The 15,248-nt window shown below is 38.0% G+C and overlaps 1 protein-coding gene across 1 annotated transcript in view; it reads left to right on the forward strand.

Moving 5' to 3' along the window:
- Positions 1-15,248, forward strand: part of TMPRSS15 (transmembrane serine protease 15) — a gene marked incomplete at both ends in the record, with an annotated part of 91,975 nt that overhangs the window by 50,124 nt on the left and 26,603 nt on the right. Inside the window, 4 exons of the mRNA XM_081138831.1 lie at positions 3,572-3,661; positions 6,604-6,729; positions 8,602-8,742; positions 14,570-14,680. Of these exons, the coding sequence (XP_080994957.1) occupies positions 3,572-3,661; positions 6,604-6,729; positions 8,602-8,742; positions 14,570-14,680 (468 nt within the window). The remainder of the gene's footprint in view (positions 1-3,571; positions 3,662-6,603; positions 6,730-8,601; positions 8,743-14,569; positions 14,681-15,248) is intronic.

Here is a 15,248-nt window from a genome sequence, read left to right on the forward strand (position 1 = left end):
GCATGACATTATACTTAGAGCTAAATAATCTAACTTTAGTCCTTCATGTGGAAATGAATCGGCACCTAACTCCCTCTTGTAACTGATGGCCATATTCCAACAGAACCGCTTGCCTTTTATATTATTAGTGTGACTTGATATTCAAACCCCTAGCAAATAACATTGTTTACTCATACACTTCAGTATAAATGTGTTTTGGGCTACTTTATTTTTTTATTCTTTTACTTTTGAAACTAATAGCCTACTTATTAGAGCTATCATCGGCTACATTGCTATCACAAATACAATGTAAACCATGAGGAATGAACATTTGAACTTTACTGTCATACACTTAATACAAATATTACCATCATGGCTGGATACTATAACCTGTTATTAGAAATATAAATTTTTATAAACAGAGCACAAATTTTGATAAGAGATTTTACATTGCAACGTAAACTTCCACAATGTTTTCTGCAGTACTGTATGATTGTGTGTTACTGTGATAATGATGATAATGATGTTTGTTTTACCAAATGTCTTTAATTTGAAACTTCTTGTAAATGAGAGCTGGACTCTCCTCCTTTTCACTTCATAGGAAATGTCTCCACATTGACACGTACCTCATAGAGGTCACAGGCCCCTCCTGGCATAGTAAGAAATTAATCGGAAGGCAAATCTTTGAGAACAGCTCCAAGAAAAGGAAAAAAATGAAAGTTTAATAACTAAATGAATGGAGTTCCCTGCACCAGACAGGCTGTTTGACTCGCTTTGTCTGGGTGGAGACGGTTTATCTGATAGCACAGCATGACTGCGACACCCGGAATCACATTTCATGAGTCGCTGGCTCCTCTAGGAAGAAACACATGCTGCATTCCCACTGTAGCAACACCACCATTAAAATAAGTCGTGTCATCAGATGTAGAATGGCTGAAAGTGCTTTTGTCATTCCTTACAGCCATTTGTATTCAGAGTAACTGATATTTCTTATCAAGTCAGAGATCAGAGATCTATCTCCCTGGTTAGTTATTTGATATCAAGTTATACTTGAAATGCATTTCCAGAAAGAGTGAATTTTCCAAGACTTCTGTTTGGCGCAGAAATGCTATGTAAACTGCCTGCCTTGACAGGCTTAACAGTTACACTTGACAACATTTGGGTTCTGGTTGTATGTTTATTGAAGACCCACCTACACATCTACCTGTAATGTACTATTAAGTGTTTACTTATGTAAAAATTCAATACATTCTCTAAAATGTCAGCTAGTAGGAGTAGCTGATTTTGAAATTTTTCTATACCTTGAAGAGAGAATGAGAATAATCATTAAAAATCAGCAACAGCAACAACAGCAAAGAAGACAAAAACTTCACTGGCCACACTCGTGAGCTGGGAAAAGCTGGTCTTCCCGTCTTCAATCTGCAATGTCCTTTTGTCCCTGCACCTACAGTCTCTTCTCCCTGTTTCACTGAAGATTGAAGGGAGCATTTGTGGCTCTTAGAATTATTAAAATTAAATGGGAGGAAAGCAGTTGTGGCAGATTCTTCTACAGAAACCTTTGCAAGACAATTAGTCACAAAATCAAGGGGAGGAACAGCTGCTGTGGGAGCGTGAGAGTCCCTCAGCCTCCCTCTCGCCTTTTCCAGGGGACAACCTGCTCCTACTCCCATTATCACTCGTCTATGTCCCAAATAGCTCCTTCAGCGACCTGCGTACAGGGCTTTCCTCCCTCCCGATCTATCCACGATCGACCTTGTTGGTAGTGCTTTCTTTCACATTCCCTTCGCCCCTCCTTCTCGCTGTCTGTACCCATCAAGAGTATGTCATATACCCATCAAGTGCCACTACTCAGACTCATTCTAAACTCTACCTGTGGCTTGGACCAGATGGTCAAAATGATTCCGGGTTTAATCAGCCCAATAGGAGATAGCAGCATGCTGTGGGATAAGCCTGTGATTAACTGAGTTGAAGTTTTGACTTTGACACTAAGCAAAAGTACACAGCGTTAGCAAGTAACTGAATGCCTACAATGCTCAGATCGTCCACTTAAAATAGAAATAATATTAGTAGTTCCCTAATCCACAAGTATGCATTGGAAACCACTACTGAATGTGCCAGGTACTGTGTAGGCAATCGTCATAAATTATGTCTGATTTTTACAACAACCTTGAATATCTCTAATGTATATCTTTTTTATATATGAGAAACCCAAGTCTCAAGCAGACAAGTAACTGATGCAGAGGGACAGTTTTAACCCACCAGCTCTAACAAACCTTCCTTTTATGCACATGTTCTTTTCCCAAGTGAGGTAATGTTCATGGAAACACTCAAGGTTTTTAAGAGGTTTTATTATTCTTACTAAGCTCACCTAGGTCCAGACAAGCCTGGCCCACAAGGGCATATAAGGTAAACCAGGCTCTGCCTCCCTGCAGAATAAGATAGTTTGGCAATAATGCTACTCTCAAGCCACATAACTGCCTCTCTGTCCCATCAGATACATCGTGAACCCAAATCTAAGAGGTTTATTATATACGTATTTGGAAGATGCACATGACTTTCCCAGGATCCACATAAATAAGGCAGATGAGTCGTAAAAGAGAGAAAAAGAAGAGGGTATGGCCAAGGCACTGCCATAGGTGCAGAGATACTTAATTATTCCCCTGTCATCTGATTTCTGTCTTATTGGGAGTAAATAATTCCAGTGGAGAGACTGCTTTAGTAATTGGGAAAATATATACTTATCCCAGTTTTCTGTATTCTTCAAATTAGGTTCTTTGATTCTTTTGATTTTAAATGTCACATGATAATAAAAATGAGAATTGGGATACCAAAGGTAGTTTATGAGTTTTACATTACTTTAGAATTTTCTTCTAATAAGCAAGAAGATAACCATATAAAGTATGCTAAGATCTTCACAAATTTAATCGACCTACTTAAAGCATCATACTTTTAACCGGAAATCTGTGCTCTACTTTGTTAATAAATTTGCATTAAGCTCAGTCCTAACTTGTCCCCTGGACCGTGTTGGATAGCAGGTCACTCTACGGCAATTATTAAGCAAGTGGAATTTCCATTTATCTCCCTTCCTGACAGTCAAATGCCTCAATAGACAGGATGGCGAAGATTCCCCTCTAACAAACAAAAGGGGGGAAGCAAGAAATGGCAAAATTAGCAATTCACTAGCCTTTCTCTTAAGAGAGTGGCAGATATAAAATTTGTTCTATTGTAATACTTTTCTTTTTTTTACTACAGAGGGTTAATACCTTACTCATGCAGCCTGTTATAAAAGGTGTTCAGCAAAAATGGTGTCCCTTGCCCAAATAATTTTGGAAAATGCTGCACACTATTATTAATCCCTCTTAGAAATTCACAAAGAACAGTGGAATAGTTAAGGTCTTGAGACATTTGTCAGCAAGGAGACCTATTTACCTGTATTTTTCCTTTCCTTAAGTTGCAAGATTTTCCTACCCACAAGTTCTAAAACTTATCTGTCAAAACCAAGAAATGCGATTGGAAAATTTCTAGCAAATAGTAGTACTGTTCTGAAATAGGCATTACATTACTAATGATTTTTCACTGTTTTCCTTTTCAGCGGACTGTGGAGGACCTTTTGAACTGTGGGAGCCAAATACAACATTTACTTCTATGAACTTTCCAAACAACTACCCTAACCTGGCTTTCTGTGAGTCATTTCTTTCCCAGGCCATGAGAAACTATTGTATATATCAAAGTTTCCCCTTGACACAGAAATGTAGATTGTAAATTTGTTATATTTGGATACATCTAGCACATTTATGAGGTTGCTTAATATAATGATAATAAGAATAACAATGATAAACTGCTAGTTTAAGCAATTATTTCAGGCCAGGCACTGTTTTAGTGCTTGATATACATTATCATTTTTTATATATTTTTATCGATTTCAGAGAGGGAGGGAGAGGGAGAGAGAGAGAGAAACATCAATGATGAGAGAGTCATTGATCAGCTGCCTCCTGCATACCCCTCGCTGGGGATCAAGCCCAAAATCCAGGCATGTGCCCTGACCGGGAATGGAATCATGATCTCCTGGATCATAAGTCGATGCTCAGCTGCTGAGCCACGCCAGCTGGACTTCATATATATTATTTTAGTCAATTCTCACAATAATTCTTTGAAGCAGGTGCTATTGTTATAATTCTCAAATTTAAAGGTTGCATAAATCAGTAAGTGAGAGAGTCAACCTTACCTCAGATACCACTCTCTCTTCTTCTTTTTTAAAGAATAGTTCATTGATTTTTAGAGAGAGAAGAAGGGAGAGAGAGAGAAACATCGATGGGAGAGTGCAACATCACTCGGCTGCCTCCTGCACAACCCCACCGGGGACTGAGCCAGCAACCTGGGCATGTGCCCTTGACCGGGAATCAAACCGGCAACCTCCTGGAGCCCAGAATGAATCCAAACCAACTGAGCCAGACCAGCCAGGCCCACACATCCCTTCCTTAATTGCTCTCTTTGATTATACATAAAATGCCCATGGTGTATATAACAAGTTTGTAATTCCATAGAATAGTCAGTGAAAAGTATAACCAGCAAAGAACTCATTGTGACGTCCACACCTTTTGCAGCTATGGACTAGAGTCAATGAAGCAGCTAGAGTAATGTGATTAAATTCCCAGTAAAAAAGATGAAATAATAAAAAGGATCACCTAAAAAAAATATAAGTCTAGTGAGAAGATGGGTTAGCACAAAGCCTATCTCTAGATCATTACTCCTAAATGGAGAAGTTCATTTGAGCTGGGTAGAAATTGTGTTAAAGATGCAGATTCCCAGCCCTACGAAGATTCCATGTTAGTCCGGGAAACAGACTTTTTCTTCCCATGGCCACACCCAGTTAGCACCAGGGATCTGAACAGAGACTTCTGCCAGTGAAAGAAATGCCCCAATGACAGTGAAAAATGTGTTGCTGGAAACTGTCAACTTTTCTCGCTTCAAAGGATCCAGAGATAGGTATCACTTCTGTAGAATAGCAGAGTCACTGTTATAGGGAGATATCTGATTAAAAAAATAAACAGCCATTAATCTAATTTGACTTGTTTGGGGAACCAGAGATTATCATCTGTGCTTCACACTGAAGACATCATTTAAACATATCACTTGTGCAAAGCAGTGCTCTAAAACATCTGAAAGCCGGTGGAACCCTGGAAGCACAATTTCAAGAAATATATTAAATGTATTGACTTATTCCACAAGCACTTTATTTGTTAGGCACTGAAGTAAGTAAAGAGGAAACAAATCATTTAGTCTGGGCGAAGTTTCAGATAGGCCGTCAGGCGCTGCAGAAGGTCCACGGTGCTGTTAGACTCACGACAAAGCAGCGTGCTCCGGAGGGACACGAGAGGCGTGCGACACACGGGAAGTCCAGGGGTTAGGGGACATGGTGTTTTTCTTGAACCTCCAAGCAAAATTAAGGAGCGGTAAAAAAGGAAATCGAGGTGTGAAGGAATCTCGCGCCGGTTTGGGTTTCATTCCGAGAGCACGGGAGAATTCAAATGGTTTACGTGAAAATAGTGATAAACTCAAGCGTGCCTTTTAAATGAATCCATCTGGCCGGCAGGATCAGAGGTCGAGGACAGGGGAAGAGGGCCATCAGCGTGGCCAGTTAGGAAATGAGAAATGACAGCGACCTAAATTCATAGAGTGGCAGTGGAGACTCAGCAGTAAGCGAGGCGGAGGGACGTAGGAAGGGTCGGCTGGCCGGGGTGACGGGGGGCCTGGCGGGAGCAGCAGGCCAAGGGGGTGCGGAGGCCTCTGGTGCAGACAGCTGTGGGCCGATCATCAGTGGAGCCGTTCACTCGGACAGAAAGAGTAAGAGAAATGAGTTCAGGAAGGAAATGATTCTGTATTCTACTTATTACGTGTTGCACTGGAGATACATACATTCCCACACAGTAAATAATGGGATAGATGTGTATACTCAAAAAAAGTGCAGAAAGCACAGACTTGGAAGTCATCACTACGCCGATGAAATGGCCTTTCTTAAGAGTGAGTGAGAACACGTACAGGATGCGGGAAGGCCTAGAGCAGACTAAAGAATAAACTGTTTAAGGAATCAATAAAGAACAAGGAGTGTTTATTGATACCGAGGCTAGTAATTTTGTTTTGTTTTGTTTTCAAAATGAACTACCAGTGAACAACATGTTTAAATAATGGCAAAATTACTTAAAGAAATAACAAAGTTTTCTCGCCCTGCAAACTGCATTTTAATCGCTTCATTTTCCTCTAAACTGAATCATGAAAACTAAGGTAAACGGAACTAGAATATTAAATCTTTGATATATATAAAAGACGGTAGGAGCAAAATACTATTTGTAAGCTTTGATTAAAGTATCCTATTTTATATAAAATAAAACGAATTCAGTTGTAGTAAATCACTTCAAATTTTATTGAAATTTTACTATAAATATTCACAACCACACCAATATATTTCTTCATACACATAAAAAAACAACAGTTTGGAGTATTGGTTTTCATAAAGTGGAAAAAAAATCTTTGAAAATGATTTCAAATTCTCAAGAGAATGAAGCTTTTAAAGGAAATAAAAAGAAGCATGTTCTAAACTAAGTGTTGTTATTTATTACTTTTAAGGTGTTTGGAATCTAAATGCACAAAAGGGAAAAAACATTCAACTTCATTTTCAAGAATTTGACTTGGAAAATATTGCAGATGTAGTTGAAATCAGAGATGGTGGAGGAAATGATTCCTTGCTCTTAGGTAAGTCTGCAGTTTAAATATTGTGGAGGTTGTACGGCTCAAGACGTTGGACTGATGGAGAGAGCATTTCTCAATAAATGTAATCACTTTTACAACTAACACACGGTAGAGTAGCATGGTGTATTTTATGTGAGACTTTTAATTTGGGAGTGTGCGCAATGATGATAGACTAATATTCTTGAACATTCTTGGCAAACCAGGATTAATATTTTTAAGTCAGCTACTCCTACTAGCTGGTGTTAATTCCCTACAATAAACATTACTCTTTGGAGACTAAGAGCTAAAGACATCTGTTATGCAGTTTTCTATGCATTACATGCACATCAGATGTCCAAAGATGGCTATTAAATCAAATGTTATTTCATATCCAACTAACAAAACAAATTGTGTTTGTTATGCAAAATATTAAAATAATGTTTATTTTATATTTTATTATTATTTTGATTATCTATGTCTCTAGTACTCGCTGCTTCTAATAAGTATCGGAAAATGATTCAACAATTGGCCAAAGTTGACTTTTCCCCACAATCTATTATCATTAATTTTTTTAAATAAACATGGGAAAATGTACTATTCTAGAGGAAATTATTGTACCTAGATTATAAAATATATGTTAACATAATAAAAATCTGTCAAGTATAATAGCTAATACCTTACTTAACTACCAATTTTTAAGACAGACATATCTCTAGATAAGTCATAAAGTATGAAAATGTATAAAGGGCCAACCGGAATGCATGAACAACACACTTCACAAGCAAAGGCATTTTGTCTAACTGTGCTTTGGACTCACATTAACCGTTGCTTATAAAATCTGGCCTGACACATTCAGCCTGCAATGACATGAACACTGAGACCAATGAAAAGTGCTGAGGGCACTTTCCATAGGGTCAGAGTGGTGGAGAGGGTTCCCCAGTTACACTAATCCAACACCCGCTATGTGGGTTTCTTCAGCAAAATCCCACAAAGTTCTAGAATACAAGCTTCCTGTGAGAGGATTTTCAGAGCCACTCACAGGACAAATAGTGCAAGAATCAGTGGGACTAGGAGGTTGATGCTAGAAAGAACTGAGGAAAGAAAGCCAAATTTGATTTTCTTCTATACAATTATAAAAACATTTTGAGTAGTTTTCCCATTTTAGGGGGTTACATTGTCCTTCTAATAAAAACTTCAGTGTTCTCATGATCTAAGGAAAAATCGTTTTTTAATCATTTCATGTCTTATGTTTACATAAATCATGGAAAAGTAATAAGAATTCCAAAAGGATCTCAGAATCATAGTTTTCAAATTTGTTGGCAAAAAGTTCTTCTGAAACAGAATTGATTTTAGGGATTCCAAAATGTAAATTATTTAATAATATGAATGTATTTTTAATTAGCTTAAGCCTTTATTGTTTAGTAAAGAGTAATTCATTGTTTATGCAGCCCCCAAATCACAGGGGTTAGTGCAAAAAAATTTGAAAATCACCACTTAGGTTTATATAACCTGTTTCTAATTAATTCATTCTTCAGATTATGTTAATGATTCAACTTACAAAACATGTCAAATAAGCTTGGACATAATTATTAAGGGAGACTATAATCTCTGTTGTTTCATAATGGTCTTTAGAAGCATCCAAATAATCATTTTTCTGGGCTAGCATGAGCTTGAATAGTAGTGGTGCTAATCAGCCAACCAGTGTTATGAGTAATTCATCATTAAGTTATAGAGCCACAGAACCTCAAGTAATATTTGGAATAGATCAATAGAGAAGTTGGCTTCAAGAAGCAGTGTACAAAATGTAAAAGGATGTACACATCGCATGGAACTGAGAAAAAGGGTATATTTTCTTCTAGATCATCTCACCGTTTCTCTTGTTTTCCTTTGGAGCAGCTGTGTACACAGGGCCTGGTCCAGTAAAGGATGTGTTCTCAACCACCAACAGAATGACTGTGCTTTTCATCACTAACAATGTACTGGCCAAAGGGGGATTTAAAGCCAACTTCACTACTGGCTATGGCCTGGGGATTCCAGGTCAGTGCACTCAGGGTCATGTGTTGCATTGTAACTTTTGGAGCAAAACGATAAAAGCATGTAGGACTTCAAGGCCTAAGTACATTTCAATGTTTGCATTCTAAAACACTCATTTTTCCTCATCTTAACAAAGATTTTCTTCCTCCCTTTACATCTATTTAACTGCTATCTGAAAATATTGAAAGCAGGAATCCATATCGTTTTTCAGCTGATCTATCTGCCCTCCGCTGGTGTGCAAAAAGTCATGAATTTTATTCACTGAAGAGGGCCATTTAAACGTTAAAAATGGGATTGTTGGCGCTGTGAGGAAGGAGGACTGTCTGTCACATTCCCTTTGCCAAAAGCACTTTTAGAGAACAGCAGGGGAACAGGCAAGTGAGCTGTTTGAATGCCAACAACATCCAATTAAAAGATTAACATCATTAACTTCTTAGAGACAAGCGGTGTAAAGCCAGTTCTATGAAAGATGAAGGAATTTGATGCTGATTTTGGGGGGTATGCACAACCTTCTAACCTTATATTTTTATTATAACATAATTAGCCCGGGGGGGGGGGGACTACAAAATTGTTTCCTGCCTGTTCGTCCTGGTTCGTCTATATCCTTATATTCATCTCTGATCTAACACTGCATTCAGCTATCTGCAGAGAACTTGTTCTCTCTTGCGGCTCCTCTTGGACTATGATTTTTCTTAGGCCTGCCCAAGGCTCTGTGCTTCCCTCTAGGTGCAAATATGTCGGAGAGACACAATACAGGTGACTTCCTCCACCTATCTTTCCCTTCCACAGGAGACTGTGGCCAGTTTGTCTTTAATTAGAATGTCTAGAAAAGAGGTAGGGTTGGAGCTTGGGTTCTCATCTGGCCAGTCAGCTAATCCCAGAGCCGTCTGTGCACGCCTGCCCTCCACTCAAGCTGCTTAGACCTTCCCTGCATCCCAGAAAGTTGTACACTTTCAGCTTTACAGCAAGTATGGAAGTTGGCCTGTATCTCACCTACCCTCGCCCTGAAGAGAAGCCACGACGATTCTGAGCGTCTGTAATGGCTGTGCAGGAAAAACACAGGGCCACAATTTGAAAATAACAAGCATTTCCAAAGGAAAAGAGCTAGTCAGAACTAACAGCGAAAGATGTAACAGGAGGAAAATTATATAAATCCTGGATATGATCGAAGGGTCCTTAACACTCACGAAGTCTTACTGTTGACTGTAAGATATCAATAAGCAGGAATCAGCATTATACCTTTCCTGTTTAAATTTTTAAATTCCAAGAGGAAAACGTTGGGTCAAATTCCTAAGCAGAATAAACATAATGACTTTCAAAAGGGTTAAAAATTAGACAAGCTTTATATTTTGCTCATTTCATAATGAATGCTTAAAAACAGTAGAGTGATATTTCTAAGTCTTTGAGGAGAAGCTGCTGCAACAAAAAATGTATAAGCATCAATCTCACTCACGTTTGAATGCAATTGAATTATGTGTTCAGTTCTGCAACCTATCTGAAATTGAGCTAGCAAATACCTAATACCTATTCTATGCGAAGGAAGGTCTCCCAACTTTTTTCCAAGAATAATGCCATAGAAAGAACTTTTGAAAGAAGTATTATATTTTTAAAGAAATGGAGATGAACATTAAAACCAACTGAACTATAAAAAAACAAATAGCTCTAACCAAAAAGGGAGAAAATTTATTCATAACTCCGAACAATTGAAATGATTATCGGGCATTCCATCATCTGCAAAAGATAAAACATCTTAAAGCAAAATTTTAGAGAATGGTAAGTCTTTAAGCGCATATTTTAAATTGTAAGTGAGGAGGGAGGAAAGAAGTGGAGAAAGAACAGGTTGTGAAAAGGCAGAGAGCAACACATGTCTTTGATTAAAAATATTACAGTTACTGGCTTTTATCAGAGTTTTATAAGGAGATAAATACAACACCAAGAATTTTGAAAAATATTATAAGCCATTTCTAGTCAACATAAAAGCCAAAAGAGCATAATCTACTGCTTCCAACACAAAATAGATACCAGCTTTATGGTATAGAGGTGGTTTATATTTATTTGCCCTTTTGCTAGATTTCAGCCACGATGATGATGTTATTTAGGAAGTAAATCATTTAGAGAAAATTCCCTCAAATGAAGTTAGAGCGAGTCGTCCATGACCATCACTGTGTGGTGAACATTCTGGGAATGCGTTTTCTCGCTCCTGGACACGGGACAGATGCTGCTAGGGAGCAGAAAATTGAGTGATTGAGTTGTCATCAGCACAATCTTCTCCCAGAGAGATTTTTAACACCAAAAAAAACTGAAAAGCAATTATAGAAACAGGGAATTGGCAGTGGAAGATAATAAAGCTCGTAATGGAAAGAGAGGTTGGGCACACATATCTGCTTAGACTGGTGCTCTGCTTGGCTGGTCATTTTGGAAGAAGTATAAAAGGGATATCATAAATGTTCAGCATTTATATGCTTCATTTATCTTCTGAGATATTTTGGGGACAACTTCCAGAGTCTTTATTTGAAATGTAAAACAATTATATATTTTTGTATCTCCTTTCTTTATTTTTAACACTGCCAGTTACATTCGACTAGAATGTATGAAATACAGATTTATAAAGATAAATATCTCCTCATTGCTCTTTTCTGATATTGAGGGTCTGCATTTGGAATTTAGTGGTCTTATCAGGCAACTGTGGAACTGGCAGCTGATTACATTGAAGGGTTTCGAGCCCTCCCTAGATTGTGGGGCCTGTGCCTTAGAGATCAATTCAGTTCCACTTAAAACCAAGCATATGTTGACTAAATGAGGCAGGGCTACTGGAGACTTCATAAAAAGGAGATGGGGAAATTCAATTCTTAGCAATATTTCTTTTTCTCTCTCTCTATGAGCATAAAACGATCAGAAATAAGATTTCAGAGGCCGCAGAGACTTAAACTTTCAGATTAAAAGACTTCTTAATGAAGCTGAGCTGCTCTATGTTGTTGCAAAGAATAAGAATCCTGTTCATGCATGTAAGGAAAATTTTGAAAGAGTTTATTTAAACATTTCAAAATTTATAATTTTTAGTCAGTTTGGTAACAATAGATGACTTTGCCCCATAGCGCATTTTTTTTTCATTCAATGCATTCTTCTTACAGAAACAAGTTAATTTTTCTAGATTCCTAGGATATAACCATTAACATCTTTCATTAGAGCACAAAAGTGAATTATAATTTTCAAATCTTTATATATGCTTTCGTTCATATTTTAATTCAGATAAACTTCCATTCCACAAATATGTGCTTTTCCAATTAAATAAAGCTCGACTACACTAGTAAAAGAGTAAAACTATCAATCAATTTATCCCTTGTTAAATTACTGGCACTGAGAACATATTTTTAAAAATGATTTTAACAAACTATGAGAACAAAGTAATGAGATAATTTAAAAATAACTAGCAGTGACTAACATTCTATAAGTATATTAAGATATTTGATCACAGATATGTAATTAGGCTGTCAACTTTTTAAATAAATGTAATATATATTGAAGTACAGATCTTAAGTAGAATATAGAAATACAAACACATGTATACCTAGTTTTAAGCCTTCTGTTTTCTAAAGGAAAATTAATATTACAAAAATAAAGTATAAAATTAATTAAAATATTAATGCTTGCCTGTATAATATTTAGATGTCTTCATCCATTTATCATCTTACTAATCTGGTTTAAAAATATGTGTTCATGAAACAAATTGATAATTACATTTACAAGAACGCCCTTAATAATATTACATTTGATATATGTAATCAACTTCTCTCATGGGGCAAAAATTTCTAGAAATAAACAGCCAGGCCATGTCTTCCTTAAAATATTTTTTTATTAAGGTAACTTAGATTTGGGTTCAAAAATATAGAATTTTTCCAAGTTGAAAATAATGTATACAAATATCTCCAATTATTGTTGTGAGATACCCATAGGAATGGATTAGCTATGATTTCTTATTGTTTATACAGTTGTCTGCGGGGGAAAAGAACACAGCTGGCACCTGAAAGCAAGAATGTTAACTTAAAATTATCAGTAAAAAGGATGATTTTTAAACATTACTATTTTTGCTGTTAAGAATATTATTTAGTGAGCATTCAATGTATTCATATTGATATACTAAATACATTTTATTTTTTAAACTTACTTTCATGATACACCTAAGACATAAATAATAATTGTTCCCATTTGAGAGTCAAGGAAACTGATTCTCATATTAATTTATTTATTCAAAGTCAAAAACAAATAAAAATGAAATGGCTAAATTGAAGATCAAACCAAGGCCATATGATTACTAAGCCCACAGTTTAACCACTAATCAAATTCAAATAAGTAAATTTTATCTCCGTAATGCATAGAATCCACATATATTTTTCAAATCAATAGAGTTATCATCAGCCAGTCAGTTGCCTAGTTTAAAAGTACTTTTTAAAGTTGTACTTTTAAAGATTGCTTTATATTGTGTCAACTCTATTACTAGGGTTTATACTGATTTTTGAGGTCTATCATTCATTTAATGTAAATCAGTTCACTTAACGTCTAACAAAATCTACAGATTTTCATTTTCGTGCCTAGCATTTAGTCATGCCCTGGGCATAGAAAGATAAAGAAACAAGGCATTATGGGCATTACCGCTGGCATATTGCAAATTCAGCTTAGAGCAGGGATCAAGAAAGCTCTCTTTTCTCCGTCTACTTTATTTCAAATCTCTTCCCTTTGCCAGTTGATTCAGGTATTAAATTTTCTTAACTGGGTCACGAAGACTCATCTTTAGATATTAAAATATACTGTCCAATACAGCATCAGAACTTTAATGCCATCTAATTCAAAGGAGTAGCTGCTGTTTCGTCTCCCGGCTCGGGCACAGAGCTGAGCCCCGGAGCTTAAGGCAAAGGGTGAAACGCTGTCCTAGGCTGTGCTCCACTGTCCTCTCCTCCCAGCGCCCCCGGCCCCCCGGTGCTGCGGGAGAGGCAGGCCGGCCGGCGCCACCCCAGATTCCCCGGCTAACAGTGGGGCCCGGCCAGGCCCCGGCTCCTTTGTAGAGCAGGGCGGGATTCTTGGAGGGTTCCTCTGTCCCGGCTCCCCAGGACTGCTTCACTGCAGGCATGGGTGACGCTCCTCCTAGGTGACCTGCCACACCCGCACTCAGCCCCAAGCCCCACCTCAGGCCCCATCCCTCCGCGTCTTTGCGCTGGGGCCTGCACACACTGTCAGGCGGCCGGCACTCAGTGATCGCTCCCAGTGTCCACTGGCCAAGTGAGGCCCATGCCCTGCCCTACACGTAGGTGAAATGCAGATTGTCTCCACCGCCACCCGCAGGGCAAGTGCCAGCCAACTTGCCAACTTCTGAGTTCACTACTTGGAGGGTGAACATCAATCTTTTCTTATAGAGCTGTCTGCCCACAAACTTTAGGAACTAAAATCACCATTTCCCTTGAAATTTTTCACTATACTTAAGTTTAGTCTAATATTTTTCAAGAAGTGGTGCTTGTATGTTCACTTTGGGATGGAGGAATTTATTGAAGAAAGATTAATAAAGATCGTGAGGGAGGGGTGTGTCTTGCCCTGTGCCCTGCTGTCAAGGAGATGCTGTGGTTTCATCCACACTCTTCTGAAGTCACATCTCTGGCTTCGACACTCCTGTTTCTGAGGCATTATGAGCCACCAAGTGTATAGCCTCATTCAATAGCAAAGCTAGCTCAACCATGTGCTGTGTAAAAAGGTCGTTTAAAGCAACAGAAATGGGATGGCTACTCTGCAGTCATCTCTTTGTCATTTCTTTATCCTCTGCAATATATATTCTTTCCCGTAGAGCCCTGCAACGAAGACAGTTTTCAGTGTAAGAACGGAGAGTGTATCCCGCTGGGGAATCTCTGCGACAGTCTTCCACACTGCAAGGATGGCTCAGACGAAGCACACTGTGGTAGGTTTCTCTTTTAGGAAAATGCTTTGATCACGTTAGCGTCTAAATTTAGATTCTACAAATGTGAAAGGAAGATTATGAATGTGTTGCTCAGTGCATGTGTTGAGCTGTAGGGGATGAACATGTTCCAGTGAATTCAGCACCTTTACCCCTACTCTAGTAAAAAGTAAAAATGCAGTCCCCGTTTATTTATGTTTTGTTTAAATTTACCATACTTAATAACTTTAAGTTTAGGACAACCTATATTTAGGTAGAAGGCATAAAATACCACCAAGAGACAACAGCCCACACGAGGCGCTCAAACACCACTCATTATATACTCTGAGTATTGCCTCTGTATGGAGGCACACTCTTTACTTATAACTGATTTTCTTAGACGTGGTTCTTGCATTCCTGTTCCTTCATTCCCTACTACTCCTTCTGCCTTGAGTCTTCAAGTGGGTCCAGTCCCACTCCAGATCTCTGTAATATCATGAGTAATGGCTACTTTTACTATGTCTTGCTTTTGTTTCTGAGCAAATATTTAATGCTGCTTATTCTGTGCCATGCTCTGTAACTAAGTGCTGTA

This window comes from Miniopterus schreibersii (genome assembly GCF_964146895.1).
Source record: "Miniopterus schreibersii genome assembly, chromosome: 5".
Taxonomy (NCBI): Eukaryota; Metazoa; Chordata; class Mammalia; order Chiroptera; family Miniopteridae; genus Miniopterus; species Miniopterus schreibersii.